The sequence below is a fragment of the Trypanosoma cruzi genome, genomic scaffold (genome assembly GCF_000209065.1).
Source record: "Trypanosoma cruzi strain CL Brener 1047053517077 genomic scaffold, whole genome shotgun sequence".
NCBI lineage: Eukaryota > Euglenozoa > Kinetoplastea > Trypanosomatida > Trypanosomatidae > Trypanosoma > Trypanosoma cruzi.
In genome coordinates this window covers 17,189-43,551 of record NW_001849452.1, presented here as the reverse complement: position 1 = coordinate 43,551, position 26,363 = coordinate 17,189, and the positions used below count along the sequence as shown (strand labels likewise).

The 26,363-nt window shown below is 51.0% G+C and overlaps 15 protein-coding genes and 1 pseudogene across 15 annotated transcripts, besides 32 other annotated features; all 16 read left to right on the top strand.

The window, feature by feature from the left end:
* Nucleotides 1-4,393: part of a sequence feature (heterozygous, non-Esmeraldo-like haplotype) that runs on past the window's edge.
* Nucleotides 190-214: a microsatellite.
* Nucleotides 221-1,732, top strand: Tc00.1047053508851.160 (hypothetical protein, conserved; the record flags this gene model as incomplete). Its single annotated transcript, XM_809383.1, has 1 exon — nucleotides 221-1,732. The coding sequence occupies one exon, from the start codon at nucleotides 221-223 to the stop codon at nucleotides 1,730-1,732; it is 1,512 nt and encodes a 503-aa protein (XP_814476.1).
* Nucleotides 1,757-1,802: a sequence feature (AT_rich).
* Nucleotides 2,008-2,069: a sequence feature (A-rich).
* Tc00.1047053508851.154 (hypothetical protein, conserved) lies at nucleotides 2,139-2,555 on the top strand (the record flags this gene model as incomplete). Its single annotated transcript, XM_809390.1, has 1 exon — nucleotides 2,139-2,555. One exon carries the CDS (start codon nucleotides 2,139-2,141, stop codon nucleotides 2,553-2,555), a length of 417 nt encoding a protein of 138 aa, XP_814483.1.
* Nucleotides 2,700-2,730: a microsatellite.
* On the top strand, nucleotides 2,782-3,831 carry Tc00.1047053508851.150 (hypothetical protein, conserved; the record flags this gene model as incomplete). Its single annotated transcript, XM_809382.1, has 1 exon — nucleotides 2,782-3,831. The coding sequence occupies one exon, from the start codon at nucleotides 2,782-2,784 to the stop codon at nucleotides 3,829-3,831; it is 1,050 nt and encodes a 349-aa protein (XP_814475.1).
* Nucleotides 4,021-4,041: a sequence feature (AT_rich).
* Nucleotides 4,121-4,149: a microsatellite.
* Nucleotides 4,179-5,201, top strand: Tc00.1047053508851.140 (hypothetical protein, conserved; the record flags this gene model as incomplete). Its single annotated transcript, XM_809381.1, has 1 exon — nucleotides 4,179-5,201. The coding sequence occupies one exon, from the start codon at nucleotides 4,179-4,181 to the stop codon at nucleotides 5,199-5,201; it is 1,023 nt and encodes a 340-aa protein (XP_814474.1).
* Nucleotides 4,394-4,836: a sequence feature (haploid, non-Esmeraldo-like haplotype).
* Nucleotides 4,837-5,472: a sequence feature (areas merged during assembly that could not be assigned to a particular haplotype. This can correspond to areas where the two haplotypes were merged or to regions with more than two copies in the genome that were merged during assembly.).
* Nucleotides 5,334-5,357: a sequence feature (AT_rich).
* Nucleotides 5,438-5,463: a microsatellite.
* Nucleotides 5,473-5,586: a sequence feature (haploid, non-Esmeraldo-like haplotype).
* Nucleotides 5,519-6,979, top strand: Tc00.1047053508851.130 (uncharacterized protein; the record flags this gene model as incomplete). The annotated part of the gene is made up of 1 exon (XM_809380.1): nucleotides 5,519-6,979. The coding sequence occupies one exon, from the start codon at nucleotides 5,519-5,521 to the stop codon at nucleotides 6,977-6,979; it is 1,461 nt and encodes a 486-aa protein (XP_814473.1).
* Nucleotides 5,587-12,923: a sequence feature (heterozygous, non-Esmeraldo-like haplotype).
* Nucleotides 7,237-7,262: a microsatellite.
* On the top strand, nucleotides 7,257-8,666 carry Tc00.1047053508851.120 (ADP-ribosylation factor GTPase activating protein, putative; the record flags this gene model as incomplete). Its single annotated transcript, XM_809379.1, has 1 exon — nucleotides 7,257-8,666. One exon carries the CDS (start codon nucleotides 7,257-7,259, stop codon nucleotides 8,664-8,666), a length of 1,410 nt encoding a protein of 469 aa, XP_814472.1.
* Nucleotides 8,707-8,735: a sequence feature (AT_rich).
* Nucleotides 8,813-8,834: a microsatellite.
* Nucleotides 9,008-9,027: a microsatellite.
* Tc00.1047053508851.110 (hypothetical protein, conserved) lies at nucleotides 9,132-9,785 on the top strand (the record flags this gene model as incomplete). The annotated part of the gene is made up of 1 exon (XM_809378.1): nucleotides 9,132-9,785. The coding sequence occupies one exon, from the start codon at nucleotides 9,132-9,134 to the stop codon at nucleotides 9,783-9,785; it is 654 nt and encodes a 217-aa protein (XP_814471.1).
* Nucleotides 10,003-10,040: a microsatellite.
* Nucleotides 10,161-10,274: a sequence feature (A-rich).
* Tc00.1047053508851.100 (cyclophilin-like protein, putative) lies at nucleotides 10,297-10,896 on the top strand (the record flags this gene model as incomplete). The annotated part of the gene is made up of 1 exon (XM_809377.1): nucleotides 10,297-10,896. One exon carries the CDS (start codon nucleotides 10,297-10,299, stop codon nucleotides 10,894-10,896), a length of 600 nt encoding a protein of 199 aa, XP_814470.1.
* Tc00.1047053508851.90 (hypothetical protein, conserved) lies at nucleotides 11,159-12,808 on the top strand (the record flags this gene model as incomplete). Its single annotated transcript, XM_809376.1, has 1 exon — nucleotides 11,159-12,808. The coding sequence occupies one exon, from the start codon at nucleotides 11,159-11,161 to the stop codon at nucleotides 12,806-12,808; it is 1,650 nt and encodes a 549-aa protein (XP_814469.1).
* Nucleotides 12,924-14,140: a sequence feature (haploid, non-Esmeraldo-like haplotype).
* Nucleotides 13,014-13,062: a microsatellite.
* Nucleotides 13,070-14,146, top strand: Tc00.1047053508851.79 (hypothetical protein, conserved; the record flags this gene model as incomplete). The annotated part of the gene is made up of 1 exon (XM_809389.1): nucleotides 13,070-14,146. One exon carries the CDS (start codon nucleotides 13,070-13,072, stop codon nucleotides 14,144-14,146), a length of 1,077 nt encoding a protein of 358 aa, XP_814482.1.
* Nucleotides 14,141-14,596: a sequence feature (heterozygous, Esmeraldo-like haplotype).
* Nucleotides 14,266-14,327: a microsatellite.
* Tc00.1047053508851.70 (uncharacterized protein) lies at nucleotides 14,355-15,341 on the top strand (the record flags this gene model as incomplete). The annotated part of the gene is made up of 1 exon (XM_809375.1): nucleotides 14,355-15,341. The coding sequence occupies one exon, from the start codon at nucleotides 14,355-14,357 to the stop codon at nucleotides 15,339-15,341; it is 987 nt and encodes a 328-aa protein (XP_814468.1).
* Nucleotides 14,597-15,021: a sequence feature (areas merged during assembly that could not be assigned to a particular haplotype. This can correspond to areas where the two haplotypes were merged or to regions with more than two copies in the genome that were merged during assembly.).
* Nucleotides 15,022-22,029: a sequence feature (heterozygous, non-Esmeraldo-like haplotype).
* Nucleotides 16,065-16,149: a sequence feature (A-rich).
* Nucleotides 16,194-16,213: a microsatellite.
* On the top strand, nucleotides 16,268-16,918 carry Tc00.1047053508851.59 (ATP synthase, putative; the record flags this gene model as incomplete). Its single annotated transcript, XM_809388.1, has 1 exon — nucleotides 16,268-16,918. The coding sequence occupies one exon, from the start codon at nucleotides 16,268-16,270 to the stop codon at nucleotides 16,916-16,918; it is 651 nt and encodes a 216-aa protein (XP_814481.1).
* Nucleotides 17,016-17,055: a sequence feature (A-rich).
* Nucleotides 17,112-17,140: a sequence feature (AT_rich).
* Nucleotides 17,953-17,978: a microsatellite.
* Tc00.1047053508851.50 (hypothetical protein, conserved) lies at nucleotides 18,195-20,051 on the top strand (the record flags this gene model as incomplete). Its single annotated transcript, XM_809374.1, has 1 exon — nucleotides 18,195-20,051. The coding sequence occupies one exon, from the start codon at nucleotides 18,195-18,197 to the stop codon at nucleotides 20,049-20,051; it is 1,857 nt and encodes a 618-aa protein (XP_814467.1).
* Nucleotides 20,186-20,241: a microsatellite.
* On the top strand, nucleotides 20,300-21,088 carry Tc00.1047053508851.40 (lipoate protein ligase, putative; the record flags this gene model as incomplete). The annotated part of the gene is made up of 1 exon (XM_809373.1): nucleotides 20,300-21,088. One exon carries the CDS (start codon nucleotides 20,300-20,302, stop codon nucleotides 21,086-21,088), a length of 789 nt encoding a protein of 262 aa, XP_814466.1.
* Nucleotides 21,802-22,299, top strand: Tc00.1047053508851.31 (annotated as a pseudogene).
* Nucleotides 22,030-26,363: a sequence feature (areas not merged during assembly with more than two copies in the genome that could not be assigned to a particular haplotype).
* Tc00.1047053508851.19 (retrotransposon hot spot (RHS) protein, putative) lies at nucleotides 23,878-26,363 on the top strand (the record flags this gene model as incomplete). Its single annotated transcript, XM_809391.1, has 1 exon — nucleotides 23,878-26,363. A coding segment is annotated over one exon (2,486 nt), but the record flags the coding sequence as incomplete, so codon positions are not given.

Genomic DNA, 26,363 nt, shown 5'->3' with positions numbered 1-26,363 from the left:
TTTGTGCGTGGTGTTTTTTGTTGTTGCTGTCATTATTTCCTTGGTGGAAGGCGGGAGAGGGGGAGTGGGGGGGTTTAAAACATGAATGATTCCTGCAAGGATCTTCATCTACTTATTTCTGCTCTCCGTTGTTGGTGGGAGTGATAAACTGTAGGATCACGGTGTAGAGTCTCTATCTCTATTTCCGTTTGTGTGTGTGTGTGTGTGTGTGTGTTGGGAAATGGAGGGGGAGGGAAATAGAGAAAAGGAAACAAAAGTTATAAAGTCTAGGGGTCTTACATGTAGTAACTGCTCGGCGACGGATCATCTTCGTAGGGACTGTCCGTTGGTGACGTGCCGGGCCTGTGGACGACTGGGGCATTTCAAGGAGGACTGCCCGAGTGAAAAGAAGCGTGCACGGGCGGAGGAGGACGGCGAAGTGTCTGTTTGTCGAAGCTGCGGATCCTCGAGGCACGTGAAAGCCAGTTGTCCGCTTCGTTCTCAGTCTGTTGAATGTTTTCAGTGTCACCAACGGGGCCATATGGCGCCGACTTGCCCTTTGACCCGCTGTTTTAACTGCGGTAGTTACGGCCATAGTTCTCAGCTCTGCTACAGCAGACCACTTTGCTTTCACTGTTCTTTAGCCGGGCACCGATCCACGGACTGCCCCATGAAGCCAAAGGGCCGTGTTTGCTACCGCTGCAAGGAGCCTGGACACGAGATGGCAGAGTGCACCCAGACGGCGTTGTGTCATATGTGTAATCAGGCTGGACACCTTGTTGCCCAGTGTCCGGAGGCCGTTTGCAATCTTTGCCACGAAAGGGGTCACACAGCGAGCGCCTGTTTAAAGTCTCGATTTATCAATTACAAAGCTCCGCATTCCATCGAGAGTTGCGAGGGGCCATTTCTGGTCAAGGAACACGCAGATGGCAGTTCAGCGGGAGAGGCGTCTTTGAACGATAGCGAGGGCGAGCATGAAAAGCGGTGTCAGTTGAACCCAACCTCCACGTCCCCTTCGGAAGTTGTGCCTGCGTTTGTATCAAGCAATTTGAAGCGTGACGGCCGTGTTGCTGTTATTGTTGATGGGGGCTACTTTGAACGCATTTTGAAGGGTCACGACCGCCGCGATGAGGAGCAGTACAAACTTACCGTGGAGGTTCTGCGCTACACCCTGGACTTTATTGGAGACATATTTCAGAAGGATCCCGTCGCGTACTGGTTTGACACGGATCCAGCTGCCATGACGGAGTACATTGAGAACTCCATGCCTCTGCCACACAGGGAAAAGGCATTTCGTGAAAGCCATCTTCGCAAACGACTGCTGTTGGACGAGATGAATAGCGGCCGCCAACTGGGCAACGTCGTCTCTCGTCTCATTGGACGAATGAAGCGGCAGAAAGGGTACACCCGCGATGGACCTCGACATGTGTGGGTTCAAACAGGCGTTGATGTCGCCATGGCAACTTGTGTCATTGAAATATTTCTCCATCGACAGTTTGAACAGGTGGTGCTTCTCTGCGGTGACGCTGACTTGTACCCCGCTATTCAGTATTGCCACACCCAACGGCGTAGTTCCCCTGTGTTGGAGAAGTCGAATCCTGTGCGGGTGTGTGGCACATCGAAGTCCATGTCGAAGCTTTATGGAAAGGACCAAGACCTCAGCGATTTTCTTCCACGCATTCTCCTAGACGCACCTTCTCATACGGAGAAGGAAAGAGAGATTGTGTTTCCAACGTATAGTGTCTTTTTGTAGTTCGGTATATGGGCAGAATGAACGTATTTATTTATTATTATTTATTCTTTTTTAATTTTTTAATTTTTTTGAAGTTCTCGCGTACGGGTGGCGGGGGACAAAAGGAAAATACGGGTCGCACGAGGAACTGAGAACAATTACGAGATGGGTGGAGGGAGGGAAAGACGCGGATAATAATTAAAATTCCAGCCCGTCCACACAGCAACGGGGGACTACCGAGCGGATCACCGCCCCTCCGAATACCCTGCGATGGCTGCAGTTTATGGCATTTATGCTCTTTTTTTTAATTTTGAATTTTTATCTTTTTCCTTTTTTTCTTCCTCTTATTTTTTTATTTGCATGCACACGTGCACGCATCCCTCACCACTGCCTCTCTCATTGTTTATGGAAGAGGGTTAGCCTTTTGATGAGTGATATTTTGGGCAAGAACCAACAAACGACACCTGTAGGCGTCCCAGTGACATACTACGAAACATGCCGGCGGATTGAGTACCTGGCGTCCCTTGGGATGCCGCAGGTGACACCATACACGGAGCCCACGAAGCCACTCGTGGCGACGTTACCAGAGCCGAGGGAGCTGCTGCTGGGGGAGGGAACTCCGCTTTCCTCGCCGTCGCCAGTATTGCTCCCTGTGGAGCCTCGGCGAACTGTCACGCCTTCCACTACGTCGACATTGAGAGGGACATGCCGTAAAAAAACGGAGCTTGAAAAGTTTGACATGGATGCTGCCTATGCTGCCTTTATACAGCGATTGGAACAGAGGTTGGACGAGGAGGAAGCGAAGAATTCTAAAGAACTTGGCTCAGCGAGTCCTTTGCAATGAGTGGATGCACGGTTCAAACCATGCAAAAACAGTTTATTCACGGCCTCCGGTTGCTCACGCGATCACACGCATTTTTTTTTTTTTAATCTTGTGCAGTGTGTCGGAGTTCGTTTTTTCAAACGCGCGTGCATCACTTTGTGTCTGTTTTCCTTTTTTTCTTTTTTTTTTTCTTTTTGGCAGGGCTGAGGGGTCTGTACGGGTAGGTGAGACGCAAGGAGGGGGAGTCATGAGCGCCGTGGAGGATGGGGAGGACTGCCCAGAGCTCATCAGCGCCAAAGTCCCGGTCACAATCTTGACGGGGTTTCTCGGCAGCGGCAAAACAACGCTGCTCCACTACGTGCTTTCCGCCGAACACCACCTACGAATTGCTGTCATTGTGAACGAGTTCGAGTTTGGCAAGACGATCGAGAAGGGGTTGACCCTCAAAAGTTCCCAGAAGCCGGACGACGAGTGGCTGGAACTGAACAACGGCTGCATGTGCTGCACGGCCCAGTCCCAGACGGTGAAGGCGCTGGAGAGCCTCATGGCGCGAAAGGGAACATTTGACCTGGTGCTGGTGGAGACATCCGGTCTCGCCGATCCCGGTCCGGTCGCCGCCATGTTCTGGCAGGATGAAGCCGTGTGTGGATCGCTGTTTCTCTCGGGAATCCTGACACTGGTTGATGCGAAGAACATATGTAGGTACTTGCATGACCCGGTGGTATCGGGGGAGGCGGCGCGACAGATCCTCATGGCGGACCGCGTCATTCTCAACAAGTGCGACATTGCAACGGAAGAGGAGCAGAGCCGTGCGCTGGCGGAGGTAAGGTGCATCAACCCTGTTGTACAGGTGATCCACTCGTCTTTCTCCAGGCTGGAGAACCTGCAGGAGATATTGTTTTTGAACACAACACGCCGGCTCGTGGAACTGGGACACTTGCACCAGGATGCTCCTTCAGGCATCACAGCCGTCTCACTGGAGTTCTTTGAGCAGCCGAATTTCTTGGCTTTGCGTGACACAGGTGATGTGGACTTGATCTGCAGGGATCTGCTCTACAAGGATCACGATCCACCCTTTGAAGTGGTGCGGTCCAAGGCGGCGCTTTGGGTGAAGAAGGCAGGGCAATATTCCCTCCTACAACTCCAAACAATCGGGGAACTCTTTGACGTCAGACCAATGGAGGGACAAAGCGTTCCAATGGGTTGCTCACGTGTGCTCATCCTGGGCAAGCAACTTGACAAGGATGTTCTGAGGAACATTTTCCTTCGTTACATGCGGGTCGATGCGGATACGTGAAGCTGCGCGGGGTTCTGTGTGTGGGTATCGGAATCATGTTTTGTCGCTGTCGGTGAGAGGTGTTATCAAGAGGATGGGAGGGGGAAATAAACACATGTCGGCACGTCGTCCCCGCTGCGTGTGTGTCTCGCCGATTCACCTTTTTAATTATTCTCATGAGATGAGCGAACGGAAGCGGAAACAGATAGCAAAATTTTTTTTTTTTTTTTACCTTTTCTTAAAAGGGAGGAGTACGATTTACAACCCTACTTTTGTTTCTTCTCTAAGAAACACACACACACACACACATAGAGAGAGAGAGAGAGAGAGTGGGAAAGAAGGAAAAAAAAATTTATGTTCGTGTGTGGATGCATAAACGACCATATATTCCCCTCTTGCTTTTTTTTTCTCTTGGCATCTCTCTCCGTCAGCAAACGCAAAAAAAAAAAAAAAGAGGGTACGTATTCATGGAGGAGAGGTTCCTGAAGACTCGTGCGGAGCGGGAAGAGGCGCGGCAGCAGAAGACGGCTGTTCCCTCCTCCGTCACGTGGGACAAGTTGGAGTTTGAGCAGCAGGCCAGGGACTTTGAGCGGGACGTCATGCAATTTATTGCCGACGGTGGTGTCCGTGCTGCTCAGGAGGGCGTGAACCGCTTTAAACTGCTTGTGCAGGAGGCCACAAGCAACAACGTACTGACGTCTCACGAAATGGCCAGGTCAAATGCGACCCTTTCACGACTTCAGGCGCTTATTGATGCCAAGCGTGACACAACGAATCGAGCGAAGGCATTCAAGTTCTCTTCTCAACCAAAGGCGAAGGGTGCAGTGATTATGGAGATGCAGGCTGCAGCTTCTGCAACGCAGAGGAGCAACGAGGAGCAAAGTCATGCTAGCAATGTGTACGGATATGCCCGTGACCGGACCCTTTTCGTTGGGCCATCGAAGGCCGTGTTCTTGCGAGCGTGTGAGAATTGTGAGATATTGATCTTGCCCGTCCCCGGAACCGTGTTTATCTCTGACTGCAAAAACTGCAGGGTATACGTTGCATGCCACCAGCTTCGGCTAAAAAACGCCACGAATATCGATGTTTACGTCTGGTGTGCATCGACGCCGATTATCGAGTGCTGCAGCGAGATGCGGTTTGGGCCTTACAGTTGTTGGACAGGACTTCTTCATTCGACGGTGGAGGGGCACAATTACGCCACGCACGAAGAGTGGGTGGGGCGTGTCGGGGAGCAGCGAATCGATGAGCACACGGCAAACTCGTATAAAACAGTCGATGACTTTCAATGGCTTAGAAAGACACCCAGTCCGCACTGGGGTGTTTTACCGCAGGAGGAGTGGGCAATGAGTACAGAGCGTTTTATTCAAGGGGAACCGCCGGCAAAGTGAACCCGTCGCACTTCTCCAAAGGGGGGATTCGCTCCACAGTTGTATTTGTGATCCTCCCGTCCTATTTATGTACTGCGGCCGCCGTATGGGCTGCGAGGGGGTTTTCGTGCTTCGTATTTGGGCGCGGGAGTGAAAATAAAAAAAAAAAAAATAAAACAAATAAGAGTGAATAGGAATTACAGAAACGCACACATGCACGCCGATTTCTGTGTGCATGTGCGTGTTTGCACAACATCTTTTTCCTTTTTTTTTTTTTTTTTTTGTGTGTGTGTGTGTGCATGTGCTTGTTTTTTTAATTTTATTTGTTAAGAGGTTAAATGGGAAGTGAAAAAATGCAAATGCGACTAATGATGCTGCTTCTGCTGCTTGTGGTGGGGCTGCCTTACGCAGTCAGCGGACAGGGTTTGACGCTACAAAGGGTTGCAATACTTGCTCGGAACGGTGCACGGGGCCTATCGAGTCTCAGGGATGTAAAAATAACTTGTGATGCATGCGAGTTATCTCCTGTGGGGGAAGAAATGTCTTTCCGACTTGGCGAGTTTCTTCTGTTGCGCTACGGCAATTTACTGAACCTTGGCAACCACCTCAACACAACAGTTGTGTCATTTCGTGCTGAAGAGACATCAAGGACGATTGCCATGGGAAAAGGCGTTACGTTGGGCATGTTTCCCCAAGCATTACCGCTTGTGAAGTACACTCCTCAGCGGAATGACGAGGTGCTGGCCTTTACGAAGAGCTGGCCGTCATGGATCCTGCAGGAAGTATGGAAGTCCAGCTCTCATTTGGATGACGCGTGGCTCTCGGAGAAACTTAACGAGGAGGATATTAAAACGATTTCTCGTTTTCTCCCACCCGACAACGAGGGATTGTGCAAAAGTTTACCGTCGCTGTGTGCGCTCTACGTCTACGACAGTTGGTGTGTCAATGCCTCCGAGGGACGCACGGATGCAACTTTGCAACCGCTGTTGGCCGCCCTGGGGGTTGTTAGTCGCCGCCTTCTTTGGCGCCTGTACGGTGCGGACCCCGGAGATCCAATCAAAAGACACATGGGTCCTTTGGCCGGTCCGTTTCTTCGCGAGGTGATGTCAAGTTTTTCCTCCAACGACAACAAGGTCCGTCTTGCCTTCTACGTTGGGTCAATGCCGGTGGTATTCGCTGCGCTCAGCGGGTTGGGTGCCTTTGACGCGAAGAACACGCTGACAGAGGGTGCCACTCCTTTGCCGCAGTTTGGTGATGCCATCGCGTTTGAGTACAAGACCACAGGAACACAGCAATACGTTCAGGTTTATCAGATCATTTGGACTTCAGGAGGCGCAGGCAGTCGCGGCTACACGGGCAAACCACTTGACGTTAAGTGCATGGACGCAGAAGGCAATACGTACATGTCCAGCACCGCTGTTAACGGTTGCCCCATGGAGGACATGCAACGCTATTTCAGCTCTCTTGGCGCTACCGATGGTCAGTGCTTTGTCACCGATTCTGCTCTTGCAGACGCTAGCTGCGACGGCGACGCTGCACCCCCCGTTGATTCACTCTGCCATATGTACCGCTCAAAGTGCCCAGGGTTACAATGCGGTTCTGTTCCCGATGCAATAGCCGACCCGTCTCGTGGTTTTTCGTGCCAAGACTCACGCATGAAAGAAAATGCGTCGTATCTTTCAGCTTTTACTGTGGCCGTTTGGGCCCCTTCCCTGCTCACTGGTGCTATGCTTGGCCTTTACCTCTCTGACCGCATTCGGCCTTGGCTTTGCCTTAAAAGGAGATCTGCCGAGTTGTAGAGGCACAAGTTCTGCCTGGAGTTGATTTTGGTTCTCCTTTCCCTCCCCTCCACTATGAAATGATAGTAGCAGCAGTTGCATTTGCCAAAGAAGATATGATGATCAACGCAGTGCCAAGTGTGCATGCATATAAGAAGTAGGGAATTACTGGCAGAGGCGGATAGGACCTCTTATCATAGTCGTCACCCTGCTGAGCTGCCAATAACGTGGTGATGGCATCTTTGGTTTGTGGCTTTTTTTTTTTCCCCGTTTGGATCATATATATATATATATATATATGTATTTTTGCTTTATGCTCCTTCTTGCTGGTGCGCTATTTGTTGTGTTTGTTTTGGCGCTATTGGGGTACTTGATAAATTTTTTTTTTTGCGTGTTGCTTGTGCCTGCCAGAAGCGAGAACGATATTAGGGAGGCGAAGAACGCCACGATGAATCCGCTTGCGCGGCGGGTGGAGCGCAACAGGGACGAGGTGCGGAAACTATCGCAGAAGTGTGGGAACCGCTTCTGCATCGATTGCGGCATAAGAGGGCCACTTTACGTGGTGACCAACTTTCGTGTTTTTGTCTGCTCAACATGTGCCGCGTTGCACCGCTCGCTGCAGCACAAAGTGAAGGGAATATCCATGACGGAGTTTACCGACGAGGAGGTTGCCTGCCTGAACGTCGGCGGCAACGACAGGGCGGCGAGGGTGTGGCTCGCCAGCTATGAGAATAATAAGCCCCCACACGGCAGCGATATTGCCGTCAGGGACTTTATTGTGAATGCTTTTGAAAACATGGCATACGTCAATCGTGAGGAATTGGAGCGATTTCAAAATGATTTGAAGGCAGTTGGCACCGGAGCGCCCTGCTGCCATTTGCCACACACGATGAATCTGCCTTTACCGGAGCACGGGCCGCAGCGGCCACTGACATCGTTGCCGCCGGAGCAGCCAACGAAAGAAAAGCCATTGCCGCCAGAGCCATCGTCCTATTCGACGGGGTTGCAGGATTTGTCTTCCGCTCCGAGGCCGCAGGTGGAGTTATTTGAACAGTCGACGCCACAAACTTCGTCATCTGCTCCCGTCAATTTTTCTGCGCCTACAACAGATGACGATTTATTTGCCGAGTTTGTAGCCGCTGCCGCACCGCCTGCTTCCAGCGTCGCGGCAGATGTTCCCACTGCACAGAGGCCGCTCGATGGCTGGCTCAATTCCGTTACCTCTGGACATCCGCACGTCAATATTCCGGTTTCCATCCCCCCGGGCGTTACAATGGGGCCTGGACCTTACTCGACTTCTCAACCATTATCTGCTGGACAAATGGAGTATCCGCCAAACATGTTATCTCAGCCCGGATTTCAGGGTCCATTTGACGTGCAGCAAGAGGGATACGGCGGGATGACACGTGGTAATTTCTTTCAGCTACAACCACAACCACAACAATTTCAATATGCCTTTTCTATGGGTCCTCCGGCGGGGCCCAATGGCGTGCCCTACCAAGCACCGACTGCTCAGGGCCAGACGCCTTCAGGGGGTTCTGCGACGCTGATGAATATGTGCGGGGTGGACTTCTTTCAGGAACCTCCCGCAAATCCATGGGGAAATTTCAATTCTTCTGAATCAACGAAAACGGAGCCAGTGAAAACCAAAAGCGAGCCACAAAATGATATATTTGCCTCTTTAGACCCCTTTATTGGTAAATGGTGAGGCAAAACAGCATTTCCCGTGTCGGTTATTGCCTTCTTACTAAATTTTTTTTTTTTTTTTTGTATTTATGTGTATCTGTGTATGTCGTCTGGTAAAGACTGTTATTTTCTACTTGTTGTTAGCAGTGGTGTGGGTTGAGCTCCAGGTTTTTTTTTTTTTTTTTTTTTTGGTCAGTGGTGTGTTTCTGTACTGCTGTGCATGCGCTTTTTGAGTGCTGAACTTGTGGAAAGGAAGGGAATTCCCCCCGTTCGGATCTCTTCCCTTCACCCGTCTCTTGTCAGTTCAAGCACATCCTTTTTGTTTTTCTTTATTTTTGGTCTGTTTATAATTATTTTTGAAGGTTTTTTTTTTTTTTTTTTTTGTGGCTTGCCTGGTGCTCGTCCCAACCGGGTGTATTAGGCAAACCTGTGAAAAGAAAAGAGGGCCGGAGTGGGTGGGCTTCTCCTCTGGAAATTGCGGGTGGCCATGGCGAATAGCGCGATGCCGTGGGCATATCAGGCCGTCGTGAGTTATTCCCGCATGAACGCAGCCGCTAATCGGGGCGGTGTGTTGCGGGCCGCCAAGTGCGGGGGTTTGTCCCTGGAACAACAGTCACCGGCTCCGAACCTTCTCCTCTCGCAGTCGGCCAATGACGTTCGGCGTGCTGTTTGGCTGCTCCACCGTCCCAGGGGTGTGCTGGGACTCGTGGTCAGCCCTCGGCCGGGCACGCACTACGACTCCATGCCTCACGAGGCGGCTCCTTTGGGCTCCCCAGGCGTGAAGCGAGTGATGCGCCACCTGCGCTCCCTCTCATTCCGGGTGGCGGGCGATGGCCCGACGTGCCCGCCCATGGTGGTTCATAAGAATCACTTAATTGGCTGGTGCCTTGGCGGAAAGGCCGCCCCCCTCTACGCACACACCATAGACGAGCTTGCACGGCTGAAGCCAGGGCGAATAAAGACGTTGTCACCCGAAAATGCCTTTGTGTGCGTCAACTACTATGAGTGGGACGACTGGCGGGAGGTGTCGATGGAGCCTGGCTGGTCGTGGCACCACGCGGATGAGCACGTCGCCAACGGTCTGGTAAGCGGCCAACTGTCCCCCGACGAGCTCCACAATTTGGCCGCCGAGGTGGCATAGGGCAGTGAATGACCGTCAATCAAAAGAGCCAAATAACAACAACAAAAAGAAGGGTGCGTCGGCAACGAAAAAAAAAAAACTCATCGCGGGATAAGCATGCATTCAGGTCATACGAAAGGAACTTCCATAGAAAACACGCACCAATGCGCATAAATATAGACATATAGATAAATACATTAGAATTTCAAGACGAGAAGGCAAAGGATACATACGAATAAACAACAACAACAACAACAACAACAAAACAACAACAACGAAAAAAAAAAAGAATAGGGGAAAATGACATGGGAAGCAATGGCTCTCAACGGAGAGGGAGGACGAAAAGTGAAAAGGGATGGTCGACGCATATGTTTTTGCGGTCACTGTTTTTGTGCCTTTTTCTATTCTTTTTTTTTTTTTTAATTTTTTAATTTTTTTCCTGCATGTATGCGTTTTTCCTTTCCGTTTTCTTTTTTTTCTTTTTTTTCTTTTTTTTTTCTTCTTTTTTTTGGGGGGAGGGGGAATTAAGAAGATGTTGCATTCAAGCAGGCACCATTTGGCGTCTGCCGGACGTGTTTTTATGGATGTCGCAATTGGCTCCTGCTCGCCCAAAAGAATTGAATACGAACTCTTTACTCGCAAGTGCCCTGTGGCTGTGGAAAACTTTGTGAAGCTTTGTACGGGGGAAAACGTCTTGCCGCGTGTGCCAAGCACCGCCGGCATGGGCGACCCCTCGTTTGGGGATCAATTTCTTCCGCAAGTCACTTACAAGAACTCTACCTTCCATCGTGTGCACAGGGGGTATCTTATTCAGGGCGGGGATGTTGTGAGTGGCCAAGGAACAGAGCAGCTGTCTATATACGGCGAAACATTTGATGCTCCGGATGAAGTGAGTTCATCGGTTTTTGACCAACGCGGTCTCGTTGGCACGGCGGTGAGTGCGCCTCATCTCAACGGCTCTCAGTTTTTTATTCTCACGGCAAAAGAGGCTCCTCACTTAAACGGGACGTGCATTTGTTTTGGGCGTGTTGTAAAGGGGTTTGACGCCGTTGAGGAAATTGAGCGCGTGCCGTTGACACCTTCTGGCTTCCCCTCGCGCAGGGTAACCATCGTGGACTGTGGGAGGCTGTAGTGGCTGCACATCGTCGCGGGAGGGAGAAGGAGAAACACAGCGACAATAAGAGGTGCGCTCTTCCTCTTGCTTTACGGCATACTGGCATGGGGACAAGCATGCCGCCCTCCTCTTTCTTCATTGTTTTTTTACGCATCCTTGCTTTTTTCTTTTTTCTTTTTGGACTAATGACTTTTATTCCTTTGTGCGATTCTCATTGACGCAAAAAAGTTTCCTGCGGCGGCTGGCCGTGTTATTTCTCTCTGAAAAGGAAGGGAAAGAGATGGATGCGGAGGGCATACCAATGCGGTACTCCCCAGGGGTACTTATCGGCAATTGGTACGAGGAGATGCGTGTCCGGGAGGATAAGGTAACATTTTACAGGTCTTCGAACCAAACAGATAAGACGCATTGGGATGCAACGTTGAATCTGAGCGAGGAGACGTATTTGGACGGGTTGAAGGACTTTGTTGTGCTTGGCCAGTCCCTTCAATTGGTGAATGTCGCCACCGAGGCAGCGTTGGCTCTGGATATGGCACCAAAATTTTCCCCAAAGCCGAATCATTATTTAGTGACCGCGGTGGATACCCCTCAACCGCAGGTGCGCTCCACATGGGTTCTTCACCGAGCAAAGGACGAGAACAATATCGCCTACACAAAGCAGCTAAAGGAGGAAAATGTGCTACATTACGGTCAGCATGTGCGTATTGCCAACGAAGAGGCCTCTTTGGACGGCTTCTGTTATTTAAATTCCGGGGTTCTCGACATTGGCCACCCGGGAAAACAGCCTCTGACGGCGGTACTTGGCGCAAACAAAGATAACGTGTTTGTTATTGTGAAACCTGGTGAAAAACGTGATGACATCCGCGATGGCGGTCCTGTGCGTTTGGGCGATGCGGTTGCCTTGTTTCACGCTTCTACGAATCGGCCTATTTGTTGCACCAAGAGTTTAAAAAATACGTCGTTTGGATACGAGTTTGAGGTGAGTTGCGCCTTTTCGGGTAACAAACACTCCAGGTCGCTGGCTGCTGTGGCATTGCATCCTGAAAATCTGTTTATAATTGGAGGCTCAACGCACAAGGCCCGGACGAATATGTCGGCATCTGTGAACACGTCGCTGAAGTCTTCTTCTGGTCTTTCCAATAAAATGTTTTCGATGAGCAGCGGCATTGGGTTGGAACTTATCATGGCGCGTATTCGTGAGGGCTCGCTGCGCTTTGGCGGCCGATTGGGCTTCCGTACGCTGTCGAAGGCCCTGGGAACCGCGTGTAATGAACAACGTACGACTCAGCTCAACCGTGAGCAGATCCACCACAGTATCCGTCTCATGGGAGTGGCAATTCAACCGATGGAGTTGGATGCCATTTTCAAACGTTTTGATCGTGACGGGAATGGTCTCATTGTTGCTCAGCAGCTCCTTCGTGAGCTGCAGGGGGAATTGCCGCCCCATCGTCTTGACGCGGTCATCTGTGCCTTCCAGCTGCTTACCATTGAGGGCGGTGGGTCCGTCGAGTACAAAGACATGCTGAACCTTTTCAAGTTTAACGTCTCTTTGCAGCCTGACGTTGAGGAAGGCGTTATAAGTTGCGAGGAGGCCATATTTGATTTTGTTAACTGTTGGCCTGGAAAGAATGACACTTCCACAGTGACTCTAGAGGACTTTGTAGCGTATTACACAGATGTCTCACCAGCCATTGAAAACGATGAGCGATTTTTGACGACGGTGCAACGGTCCTGGACGATACCAGAGACTGACGCCTACAGGAGTGGACGACCAAGACGACATGTCACAGTGATTCACACAGACGATACGGCGGAGACCATTGAAATTCCGGATTCTTTGGTATTGAATCTTCATGATGTCGTTGCCGTTCGGGATGTGTTGTTAAAGCATGGCGTGAAGGACATCAAAGAAATACAGACGAATATGTAGAGAGAGAGAGAGTCTCTTTTTTTTTTTTGTGTGTGTGTGGCTACCCTTGAGCCATTTCAACAATGTAATTATGTATCATCCCCCCCCATGTGGGAGGACACTGACAGAAGCGCAGGAGTGGAAGAGTGAAATAACAGGAGGAAACAGGGGAAAAGAAGAACTGGAGGAAAAAGAAAAGGAAAAACAACAGGGTTTTGCTTTATGCTTTTTTTATTTCTTTTTTTCTTCTTTTTTTTTTTTTTTTGCTTGTTTTTCAATAAGATGGAGGTGGTGTGTGACGGTGTGCCATGCCGTGTGGAGGTGAGGGGATACGTGATTTCGTGCACACCCTTGGGGGGAGATGGGGCCGCTCCAGCTTCTGTTTTTTCACGTTCTGAAATCAACCAGCTGCTGCGTTCCCGGCGGGATCAGGCATCCGCGAAGGTTGTTGTTGGCTCCAAGAGCATCACGATGCGTTTTGTAGATCCCCACGACCGGGAGCGGTTCATTGACGAGTTGCAAAGCATGGAGTCTGCTGGGGGAGACGGTGGGCAGTGGGTGGCATCCACCATCTGCCAGACGGCTGTGGATTTGGGCCTGCTTGACGAGGCGGCGTTGGATGCACTGATCAAGGAGGAGTTTCCACGCGGTGTTGTGGTGGCCTTTGACGCCATTGGCTCGCTTTTCGACCCGAAGACATTCAAACTCCGCCCCATAACGGACCAGTTGGAAAGCGACATTTTTCGCCAGTTGCCGGTCCTTGCGAAAATATTTGAGCGCAGGGTAACGGATGAGGAGACAAGGCAACGCTTTTGGGAGGCGGTGGTGCGAAAGTACTTCTGCTTCTCACGCACCTTTCTGGAGGAAGAAATACGGGAGCTGGAGCCGGAGGAGACGGCGGCGCCTGTTCCTGCTGGAGGAGAAGAGATGGGTCTATCGAGCATCAATGTCATGTCAGGCAGGGCCCTTCCCAAAGTGAGGTCGTCCGTTCTGCACGAACTGGGCCCCGCAGAGGCGTCGCAGGCGGTGGGGCCGCACTTCCACGCACGTCTTTTTTGTGGGCAGCCGATAACATCACGCCGAGTTGGGAAGAGCCGACGATGTGATGTGCACCCCCCGCATGCCTTTAAGGAGGTTTCCCGACCACCATCTGTTTCTTGGGTGATGCCAAAAGAGAGCACCAACCGAGAAACCCTTGAGCTACTCAGAAGGTTTTGGCGCAGCAACGTGAGCCAAAAGAAGGCGTTGCGGTCCAAATTGGATAATGTTAACAATAACAGCGGTAGTTTCTTGCAGCGTCAGTGTATTCTGCGGGCGAGGGAGTTTATTAGGGAGTTGGGTCCTGAGGAAGGCTGCTGATGGAAATGGAGGGCAAACTGTTTGTATTTCTTGCATCACGTTTCTTTGGGAGTGCCACGCATTGGGGCACGCATTGCTTTGAACACCTCTAACCTTTCTTCTGTTTACACTCGCCCATGCACACACACACACACACACACACACACACACACACACACACACACACACACACACACATACATCTACAGGTGTTTTTTCAAGGACTGCGATGAGTATCTCGTGGAAGGTAATTGACTTCTGTCGACACTTTGGGGTTGATGTTCCTTCCGATTCCGAACACGTCCGGCCTGAAACTGCACATCTTCTTTTTAATCAACTTGCACGGAAGGGTGGCGTATCGCTGAACGACGCCACGGCCAGACTGAGGTTGCAGAACGAGGTGGAGGGCATTCTCCAGGAGGAGGGACTGGATGACGGGACGATCGCACTTAGTTTCTTGAGAGGGCAACAGACGGCGGTGAATCCCGAAAAATTGCGGGAATGTGTAGCAAGGTTTCTTACCGATAGACGACAGCTTGCGGGTGACACAACACCGGTTGGCAAGCACAAGGAGGGATCGGGGGCTCAGGCAAAGGGGAGGCAATCTTTGCCGCTGCTGGAGGGAGCCGGCCTTGACGCTATTTGGCGGGGGTTGGTGTCGATAGAAGCAGCCCTTTTTTCCACCGCGGTGGATTTGAGCCGCAAAAGTGACGAACTTCACCAGCGTGAGGAGGCGTTGGAGGCGCGGGCACGCGTAATGGAGAGTGCGGAGGCTGATCTTCTGAAGAGCAAATCGGTGCAACAGAACGAGATGCGGACGATAGAAGCGGAGCTGGAGAGGCAGCGAATGGCCTTGCTGGTCGAAGCTGCAAAGTTGGAGGAGCGGCGGGTACAACTCACGAGGATGGAGGAGGAGTTGAACGCCCGTTCGAAGGAAACTCGTCTTGCGGAGGAGGCTGTCGCTGCTGAGAGTACGGCACTCAAGGCTGAGCAGGCAAAGCTGATGGTAGTTCGGGCGACTCTCGAGCAGGATCGCAGGCAATGCAATGAGGTGGCGCACAGCTTCATTGATCGTGAGCGGCGTCTTAAAGAAACGGAAAAGTTGTTGGTGCAAGCCAAAGATGAACTTACGGCATATGAGAGATTTCTTATGCGCATAAGGGAGAAGAAAGGATCTGGGAAGGAAAGGGGAGGAGGGAGAGAAAGGTTGGCGTGAGGGGGAAATGTATGTGCGTATGTGTTGTCTTCCTCTCTTCAGTGGCTGAGTAACAGGCGTGTGTTACTCGCGTTTTCTCTACGCGTCTCTTCTTTTTTTTGGTTTTCTGGCGAATGGGGACCGAAAGGTAACGAAGAAAAAGGGAAAAGATGGATGCCGTGTACCGTTTAATGTACACTATGGCTTGGGTCTACGGTGTGGCAAGCTGGTGCATGTGTTTTTACGTCTTTTTCTCCTCTGGCGAGGGGTGCCGTTGGTTTACGACGCTGCAGAATTATCTTCTTCTTCTGGGTGCGACGGGGGCTGCAGCCGCCGTGCCTTTTTTTGAGGTTCCTTCGGCCACCATTTTTATTACTTTTAGCGGATGGTCCTTTTATGCGATGCTCGTGAGCGCTCACTACTGGCGCTTTAAACTCTGGAGACGTCATGTCATCCCGGTGAATGCGCCACTGATGTTTCTCTTCTTGTGGGAGGTAGAGAGAGCGGTGGGAGGATGGCGTGCAATGACGGCATCCGTTCTTGCTTAACGCACGCATGCATGCTGGCGATATATATATATATATATTGTATAGCTAATGTTCTCCCCCGCATTCATTGCTGTGGGCGACGGCTGCGAGAATACATCTGCTTGTAGCTTCTGCCACTGCGGCGGCCACACGCACACGCACACACACACAACGTGTGGTGGTATATATGTGTGTGTGGGATTGCTATGCCGAGGAATTTGTTTTATTTATTTATTCTTTTTGCCATTTTTGCGGTTTTTTTTTTTTCTTCTTCTTATTATTATTTTCTCTCTCTTTTTTTTCCCTCATAAAAAAGGTAAGCAAAGAAGCAAGAGGAGGTGCGTTCTTTTTATTTTTATTTTTATTGTTTTGGTTTGGTACTGAGGCATTTACCCGGCCCTTGCAGTATCATTAGCGAAGATGAGTGAGGCACGCCAGATTCAGAGCATGATTGACTTCATTGAGCGCGAGGCGCAGGAGCGGGCGGAGGAGCTCGACGCCGCCGCCCAGGAGGAGTATGATGTGGAGAAGATGCGTTTGGTTGAGGTGGAAAAGGTGAAGGTGCGGGCCAGCACGGAGCAGAAGAAGAAGCAGGTGGACATTGACCGCAGGGTCGCGAGGGCAAACTTCTCCAAGACGCAGCGGCTGCGTGTCATGGAGGAGAGGTCGAGGATCATGGATGAACTGAGGGAGAACACGCGGCGGAAGATTGCTGCTTTTGTGAAGGACACTAGCAGGTACCAAAAACTTCTTCTTGAACTCATTCATCAGGCGCTTCTTGCGGTGCGGACGGATGCCGTCATTCAGTCCCGGAAGGAGGATGAGGCCGCGGTGCAAGGCATGATCAATGACGCAGAGCAGTGGTACAGGAAGACGGTAGGATCGAAGATAACCGTGACGCCGAGCAAAGAATATCTCAACACGGAAGAGGCCTGGGGTGGCGTCATTGTCACGTCTCATGATGGCCATATCATATGTAACTTGACGCTTTCATGCAGGATGCGGAACTGCTTTGAAGATCAGCTTCCTGCGATACGGTACTATCTTTTTAACTCTGACGCATCCGTTTAACGTTATGAGTACATTGTTTACGGCTTACTGGTGGTATAACAAGGCCGTGGCACAGCGGTAAGTAGGATCGGAAGAAGGGAAATTAAAATGGATGTAATTTTTTCCTTTTTTTCCTTTTTTTCGTTTTTTTTTTTCTTCTCCTCTTGTGTGTTCTTTAGAAGTAACATGGCGAGTGCGGTTTTGTATGGACATGAAAAATATATTTACAAAAAAATAAAAATACATACATATATATGATGGTGTGAATAGATAAATATTGTGTGTGTGTGTGTGTGGGTACAAGGGTTAGGAGAATACCCCCTGCACTGGGGAATTGAGTCGACATGACGGCTCTAATCTTCTGTGGTTGCCGTTATTTTGTCTTTTTACTCTTTTAAACCGCAAAGCATGAGTGAGGCATCGCAGTTCGATGTGTCTCAATTAGAAGTTCGGCTAGGGGAACTTGAGAAAATATGGAAGGGCGTAAGGGAGCTCTCGCTGCCCCTGAAATCAACGCATCGTCGGTCATCGCTTCGCCCAAGATCCGCCTCGCCATCCACGAAGCCTCGGACCCAGTGTCGATCCTCAGCCGTCACGCCAAACGCTCCGCCTCGACATCCAAGCCCGTCACTTCGTGTACGGCGGCAACAAACTGTGGGGGGGAGGGAAAGTGACGCCCAGGGGAAACGGAATAGACGTCGGGAATCGGTCCGGGCTGCAGCTGTGGAGCGGAGCGGCCTTTTGTTGCCCCCTTCCACCAGCCGAAGCCGTTCAAAGAGTCCGGTGACCGTTCCAGTGCAGCGCGATGGAGTGGCGGGAGGAAATAGCAGCGACATGATCCCCAACAGTTCCTCGTCGGGAGGTTTGCCCCCGTTGGAAACAGGCATTTTACGACAAGCCCCACGCTTTTGTCCTAGTTGCGGGTTTGCGAGGCCGCGTGTGACAGCTCGCTTTTGCCAAAACTGTGGGAATCAGCTTTGACAGAGATAAACGTGAGGCATGTGCCATAACGGGCGGCCTGCGTTTGTTTTTTTTTTTTTTTCTCTCTCTCTCTCTGTGTGTGTGTGTGTGTGTGTGTGTGATCAACACGTGTTCTTGTGCATGTGGCAATGGATTTCTCTAACATATGCATGTTTTTGCTTATGTGTCTCTTTGGTGGTCTTTTTCGTGCCCTCACCGCAAGTTTTATTTCTTTTTCCTGCAAAGGGGAAGTAATAACAAGAAGGGAAAGAAAACAGCTGAGCAAAACAAAAGGCAGCAAGATAATCACGAGAGAAAATTAACGGGTGCTCAAGGGATGCAGCAGCATAGCAGGGAAATTCTGAAGGATGTCACGACGGCCCTACAACTTGAACAGGAGCTTCAACTCTCCCAGGCCCAACACGGGGTGGCGATTCTGGACGTTTACAGCTCCGAGTGGGGCAACACAAGAGCACTATCGGAGGCTTTCAGACGTCTCTACATGGATGCTGGCGACCAGATTCATCTTCGCTTCTACTCGGTTGAGTGCAACTCCGTTTTAGAGAGTCTTAATTTTCCTGCGGAGCAGCGCAATCCTCAGCGGCCGAAAAACTTGGAGCTTTGTCGGGAGACACTTCCGGCGTTTTGGGAGGGCATCTTGAGCGGTCGTCGTGGGAAGTCCAAGTCGTACTTTGTCTTTTATAAGGAGGGGAAGCAGCGTGCCTTTATTGAGGGTGTCAACACCCCGAAGATCGTCAGCTACGTGAGGGATTTGTGCCGAATTCAGAAGCCGGCGAGTGAATGCACCTCCAAGGCGGAGCTTCTGAAGTTTTGGGAATACAACTTCAGCGCAGCGGAGAGCGAGGTCTTTTTTGAGTCCTTTGTGCGTGCCGTACAAGAGCACTCCGCGGCAAAGCGACCACTCACGGAAAAGGAGGAGCGGATTCTCGCAGATGCCATTGGAGCAGTGGACTCCAAAGTCTCTGTCGAGGCTCTGGACAAATGGATAGGAGAAAATGAAACGATTCAAGGGGCATTCACACAACTTTTTCCTTTTCTTTCGGAGAACGGCGCACCCGCTGCTGCCACTGCTGCTGCGGATGGCAGTAATTTTGTGGAAGGGACACCCGGGAGCTTCGCGGCGGAAAAACGTGCCTTTGAGGATGACATGGAGCTGCCAAAAGTTTTTCAGGAAAGTGTTGAGAATTTGATGCCAGAACTCTGGCGTCGCATCGTGGCACTACCATTGCGTTGCCCAAGCAACACCCGCCTTGTGTTGTTGTCGTGCGAAAAGGGCGAAGAGGAGGCAAAGGAGTATCTTCAACGCGCCAACGATGTTCCGACCCTGAATCGCTATTTGGCAGAAATGGGTCTTGCGGCCGAAGACATCCAAATTATGTGTTGCTCCGCCGCAGAAAAGATTTCCTCCCAGAGTTTGTCGTACGGCAAACTGGCTTTGGTTCTTATGTTGTGTGACAAGGATCGCTGTGAGGAGCTTCTTGGACGTCCAGAAGTACTTTTTGACCAACTTGAGAATGGAACTCTAATGTCTCAGCACTTTCCTCTTGCCTACACGGTGATCTGCTTGTGCACGTCGGAGGCAAACTCTGATGAGAGCTTTTATTATTGCAACGATGCAAGCACTGTGGAATCCGCCGACACTCTCAAGGAGGGCGACGAGGTGGTGCTTCCCCCTTTTTCGCGACTGTGTGCAAAGAACGCTACTGAGGGCGCCTTTACGGTGAAGTTTCTTGGAATACCGCAGGTCATTGGGCTTGCAGCAACGGACCCTGCGGGGGAAGGGGTTGTTCTTACTCCGTGGTACGCCAAATTTCATGTCACGGGGAGGGAAGAGAATGCGATCACACTCACGTTTGCGGGGAACGTTGAAGAAGAGCAATTTCGGCAGTCTGTTCACTTATACACTGAGCGTGTCGTGGCAGAAGAAGAAAGCATTGCGAAGGTGGCGGCTATAGTCAATGTCCTTGAGCACGCATTGGGATACGAACAACAACCAGATCCCTCGTCTTTTACAGACCCCCATCTTGTTGAGAGAGATGCTTCTGCCGAGATTGCACCAGACCAAGTGGACTCTCCTGCCGAGATTGCACCAGATGACGGTGGTGAAATTTCTGAGGCGGACGTTGCCAAAGCTGCTGCCAATGATGACCAAAACGGGGAGACAGAGCTTTGAGCCGCTGGGTGGAAACAGAGTTTTTTCTACCAACGAAAAATAGACTCTATGTAGTATGATGTAAAAAGGCAAAAAAGAAGGGCTGATTGTCGCTTGTTTGGCCGGCGGGACATCCAGAAATTATTTGAATTTCCTTTTTTTATTTATTTTTTATTTTTTATTTAACTTATTTTTTAAATAATTTATTTATATGTCTTTTCAATGACCGTTTTGTTTGTTTTACTTTGGTAGAATATCAAAAAAAAGGAATGCGTGCATATTTCTTAGGGCGTCGGGGCTATTGTGACGTCCTCGAGCTGCAAGAGGTCATCTTTAGGAAGAAAGTTGAAAGACAAATGCAACGCCTTCGTGGGGGTACAAACGAGGACGCTATCCCCGACACTGTTCTGCTTGTGGAGCACTCATCACCGGTTTACACGGTTGGTAGGCGGGACACATCGGAAGGAATTCCCAAGGGATGTACCGTGAATGTGGTAAAGACACGGAGGGGGGGAGGTGTGACTTTTCACGGGCCCGGACAAGTAACAATTTACCCGATTGCCAACATTCAACTGCTGTGGAAGCACTGCACGTCCTTGGAGAAGGCGCGTTCACCCATAGAATGGTATAGTTGTGTGTTGGAGCAAGCCATGATCGACACTGCAAGGGACTACAACATACCAACACACCGTGGAAGGGTCGGAGTGTGGTCCGACCGCTGGTGTGATGTTCCCCCGCGGAAGATGGGATCCATCGGTCTTCAGCTGGGCAACTGGGTATCCATGCACGGCGCGGGTTTTAACGTCTGCAATGACCTCCGCTACTTCAATGATATTATCATGTGCGAGATGCCCGACGCTTCAGCAACGTCGTTGGTGGAGGAGATGCGTCTACGATCTCTAAATAAGACTGAGCCGACTCCCAAGACGATTGCACCACTTCTTCTTTACCATTTTCTTATGAACCTTCGGCAGCAGGAGAACATAGTTTCAACGAGGCTTTTTGATCTTTCTGATGAGACAGAATGGCAGCGTTGTGTCCTACACGGGATTGAATAAAAGCTGCTCATCGACCAGTGGCGTTACGCGATGACGGGGGCATTTCATCTTTTTGTTTGGCAGACTCTTGGGTGCGGGACCTCGATGGCGGGTTGCCTCGGCCGTCTCAAAGCACATCTTGACGTTTGTAGCAGTAACTACTGATGATCGAAAATCTCTTCCAATCTACATGTTCAAACGGTACCCCCTTGTGTATGTGAGGGAGGGGTCTGTGTCTCTATTCCTCTCTCACTCCGCCAGCACGCAAAGGGTCATTGTTTTTCTATCCACCACCGGTGGCGTGTAGTTCCATGACCATTTTTTTTATCACAATTGCGATTTCCTCCTTGAAACGGCAAAAGAAGAGAATCTCACGGTCACGGTGAGCCCGCGCATGGTGCTTTCCGCTACAGTGCGAAGGAAAGATATGTCTCTGCGTGTAATTACTATGGTCGGCCGCGAGGTGTGATTGTGCGGAAGCAGCGCAGTGTGACGCGTAGTACTGCTGGGCGGGGAATTGAACGGAGGCTGGCACGGAGTGAGGAGGGAGTTGACACACCCACGAAGCAGGAGGCCAATGTTGCAGTGACGTTGGTGAGGTGTTTTCCATGGGATGAGCTGAGATGTTTCTCCCATGGCGCTTAGCTGTGCCCGTGCCAGCCCGTGTTTTCTATCTTTTTGGCTCCACAGAGTGTCCAGGCTTTTGGTTCCTGCTTGCTTGGCACTCCTCCATCATGGGAGTCAACGAACCACGACGATCCATCGGGATTCCAAACCGACGGGAATTGTGGGCTTCAGCGTGGTCAATCTGGATCAGTGAGCGGAGACCTGCGGCACCTCATTCTGCGGCGAGTATCTCACGCACTGTCACGGGTATCGGCGCCTGTGTGTGTCTGCCCTATGACCGGCATTTGTATGGCGCACGCACTTGGCAAGACTGAGGAAAAGGGCGGGAATCCCCACTGGCACGTGTCTGCAGTCATAATGCGTAAATTGTGGACTTGTTTGTGCGGCAAGGCAGCAAGGTCCTCAGGAGAAGCAGCATAGACTGGGAGTACACTTTCTAGCGGCGCGTGCTTGGTGACTACCGAGGCGAGTGCCCCAAAGGGACGTATGTGGGTGATGCAGATGCACTGGATATGCGCAATGCCATGCCTCGTGACAGGGAGCGAGGGATGAGTAGCGTGATTCCTCGTGCCGTGGACTTATCAACTTTTGAGCAATTGGAGTGAAGCTAAGTGGACAACCGTGTGTGTCTTCACCTTCTTGCGGGAGGACGCGCAGAGGTTGGATTTCTTTTGTTACTTTGTTGTCACGGTGCCTGCGGTGACGTTAATGGGGGGTTTGTTCTCCAGAGGCATTCATTGTGCGATTTGTGCGTGTTTGGTGTCCAACGCTTTCAGCACCGCCGAATATGGTGTTGCGCAGGATCGGAATACATGGATGTGCAAGAGCATCGTGTCGCTCGCCCGTAATAACACACACGCACACAGTTTCAGTGAGTCTGACACGTCACGTTCTTCAGAACGGTCGGAACCACTTGTGGGACGTCACTCCATTTGCGGCGTCGGGAAAGTGAAGTAAATGGAGAGATATGCCGAGAACGTGATGCTCCTCCATAATACCGCAGGCTTGCGGCGACAAGGAGCAGAGAGCTTCTACTCAACATTGAGAAGACGGCAGCGCTCTGATGATCCGGTTTGCTCTTTAGGAACTACTAATGTAGTGTGCACCGTGTGGGCCTTCTTGCTGCGGATATGCAGAGGGGTGATGTGGGGTGGAATTATTGTTGAAGGCAGCAAGGACGCCGCCTGACCTTTATTGGAGGGATGCGTGCTGTTATTCCGTGCTTCCTTGCCTGCGTTGTCGCACTCATGCTGTGAGTGCGGATGGCCACAGTAGTGGAGCTGAATACGGTTCAATGTGTGTCGCTCACGGGGACTGCGCGACACATGTATTTTTTGTTGGGCGGCCCAAAGGAGGGGCGCATCGCCGTTGCGTGATTCCCGCGGCAGTTCATTACCCTGCGACTGTGCGTGCCGCTGTCCGCTGCGCCAATGCAAGCCTTCGTCTTTGTGAGAAATGGGGAGCGTGACTGCTGTGGCGGTGGTCGAATGTTCCCGAATTGGTGCTTTTGGTGATCCCACTTAGAGCGCCGAGCAGCGAGGGGCCGCACACGCCCAGGAGGCTGGAGTGTCAGCTGCAACCGCACCTGCGATTTGCAGTTGGGATGTGACAAGTTTCTTTGGTATTTTTGTTTTTGGTGATATGCGGGGCAGCGGTGCGTTGGCGTGTGCGTGCTGCTCATGGCTGCTGGTGTTGCCTTTCCTGCTGTTCTCTCGCTCCACTCCTTTGCGTGCGACGGACCAAACGTTTTTACGGGCGTGCTGTGCGGCCGCGTTCTTGTTTGGAAAAAAGCCTTTCGCAGGCATCATGATGCTGCCGCCCGTGCCACACGAGGCGGTGGGGAAGATCCTGGGATTTATTGGCGGGGTGGCACCGCACCCATGCCGTGTGGTTGATTTGTATTCCGCAATGCACGGGGATGGGGATGTGCGGTGACAACTTCCTCCAGTGGAGCGACGCGAGCAGCACGGGGAGCGGAACGGAGGAGTGGTGGCTGCGTGCTTCCAAGTGATACGTGAATGGCGAATGCAATATGAAAGGCGGCGTCACGGCACTCTTTTTTGACACGCGCATTGCAGATATTTTTCATAAAATGTGCAATTTGTACTCTTTTCTGTTGTGTTGGAACTTACCATGATGCGCCGCTGTTGTGGCGTGTATGATTTGTGCTTCTGTCAGGGTTTATGTGCCCACGTCCTCTTGTCAAGTGTGTGCGGTGTCGGCGGTTCCACAGGGGTGCTGGACCGTGGCGAGCGGGATGCGTGGACGAACCCTCCGCGCGCACCACGTTGTTATTGTTGTTTGCTCTCACCAACACTGTGCTGGGTGGATGGCACCCACTTTCCGTCGTTGTGGTGGTCCTTTTGCATGTGGTGTGCATCGAATACTGTGTGGATGACTCTCTTGCTGTGGATGTTTTTTTTGTTGTGGCTGCCAGTCATTCCTTTGATTATCTTCTTTCTTATTCTTTTCTCGTTTGTTGGTCAGTGTTCAGCTTTAACTCGATCCAACCAAGAAAACAAGGGGAAACAATGCCTGGAAATCAAGCGTCTGCTGTGCCGCAGGGAGATGGTCAGAGGAGAGCGAGGTCGGAGTCTGAGGATGACACAGATGAACCCGATGAGACGCGCAGAAGAGCGGAGGAAATGCATCGACCGCAGTGGACCATGAGCAGCACTGTAAAGGACGTCCTGCTGGAGGGAAGCACTAACAGGAGCAACATGAAATTGAATGATTTTCTTCGGAATCATGTTGGCGGCAGGGGCGTTGTGGACACCAATGAGAACGTCGCTATGGAGATGTTTGTTCAGGATCCGGATGATTACGTACAAGACCAGCGGCTTCTTAGAAGAATTTTTAATTTAAATGCGTACCAAGCGCTGAAAAGGGAGCTGAATGAGAGGAAACTACTATTGGAGGCTATTAATAAACTTCATTGCGAGTGTGTGAATTCTCTCTGGCAGTGGAACAGATATGAAAGAAAGGATACGGTCACTTCTCTAGCAAGGACAAAACTAAACGGAGGTCTTTCCCAGGTGCTGACAAGAAAAAGGCGTGAGACGGAACAAAGGCGTTGGGCGGAAGAAAGGAAAAGGCGGTGGCAAAAAGTAGAATTGACCGTTGCCACCACGATCAAAGATGTGCTATTTAGAGGAAGGGTTCGCGTCATGGAAATGCAATTGAATGATTTTCTTGTGATGGAGTTGGACGGCATGGGCATTTTGCCCGCAAATCAGAATGTCTTGCTGAAGGAGTTTATAAAGGATTCTGCGAGGTATATTCGCGGTACGTTTTTACAGCTCGAAATGCAGACATCCGATCGTTACAAGAGGATGGAGAGGGCTGTGAGGGAGGAAATGGATATGGAGGAAGATGCAGACGACCTTTGCGAGAAAGGTGTGGACAATCTACTGAAGTGGTCATTAGCTGCTGAGGAGGTAAAAAGAAGTGTTCATGAAGTCACCAAACGTTTATTGGATGCAGCCTTCGTTGAATTGATGAGCTCAGTGACGATGAGTGCACCGATATACCTGGAGGGATGCTACGAGTCTGTGTACAATGCGAGGTGGCATCATGTCGTGGAAGTTCCTGGCGGCGAGGGGACGGGAATGGAGGTGAGGGAGGGTGAACCACCGCACTCATGGACGTACAAGGCAGTTGGCCGAACTCTCGAAAAGGATGACGGTGTGCGGCGATCCGGTGCAGCACTTCTTAGGCAGATGGTGCTCACCTCGGAGAAGGGATGGCCGTACTCGTGGCATACGATACAGGATCTTCCTAAGGACGTTTTTGTGAACTGCGAGGTGGAGCGAGCGTGGCAGATCGTCAAGGGCGATGTAACCGCGTGGTCCAGCAGTCACCGTGGGACCCACTTTAAGCCTAGGCGGCGTGTGTTGATTGGGACGCCCGGGATCGGGAAATCGATGGCTGCCGGCTCGTACCTCCTCTACCAGCTGCTGCACTGCGATGTCGAGCAGCTCCCAATGGTTGCGTACGTTATTGGGAGTCAATCATTCCTGTTTGACAAGACCACAAAAACGGTGTCAGTGTACATGGATGACCCCAGGATTGAGAATGTTGTGAACACTTTTTCTTTGCGTGGGGTGAAGGGGTATATTATCTACGATGCGGAATTGGCATTTTTTCTACCGGCTGCTGGTTTGCCTTGCAAGGGATGGGGCATGATTGTGGTGACACCACCAAACAAAAACGAATATGAACGGTGGACAAAAAAAATGGACGCTACTGCAATCGTAACGAATTGTCCCGAAGAAAACGATGTGAGGGCAATGTGCATTTGGATGAAGCGCAATCGACCCCTGCAGGAGCAAGCGGAGTACTGGAAGGAGGTGAGGGGTCGCATGAATAACGTGGGACCAATTCTCCGCTTCATATTTGGCAAACAGGCATATGATGACCGCATCAAAGCGTGTCAGCAGGCCGTGGATGGGTCGACCGCCTCGGAATTAGAGCGTAATTTGGGTATTGGCTGCTGTTACTCGTCCAATGACAGTGACTTGTCTCGAAAGCTTGTGAAGGTTGTCCGAGTACGACGAGGAAACAGCATTGAGTTGCCTCTGAATGTATTGATATCTCCCCACCTCGAACGTGAAACTCTGTCCCGGCTGGAGAATGAAATGAAGCAGTCCGATTTTATTTTTTTGTTCTG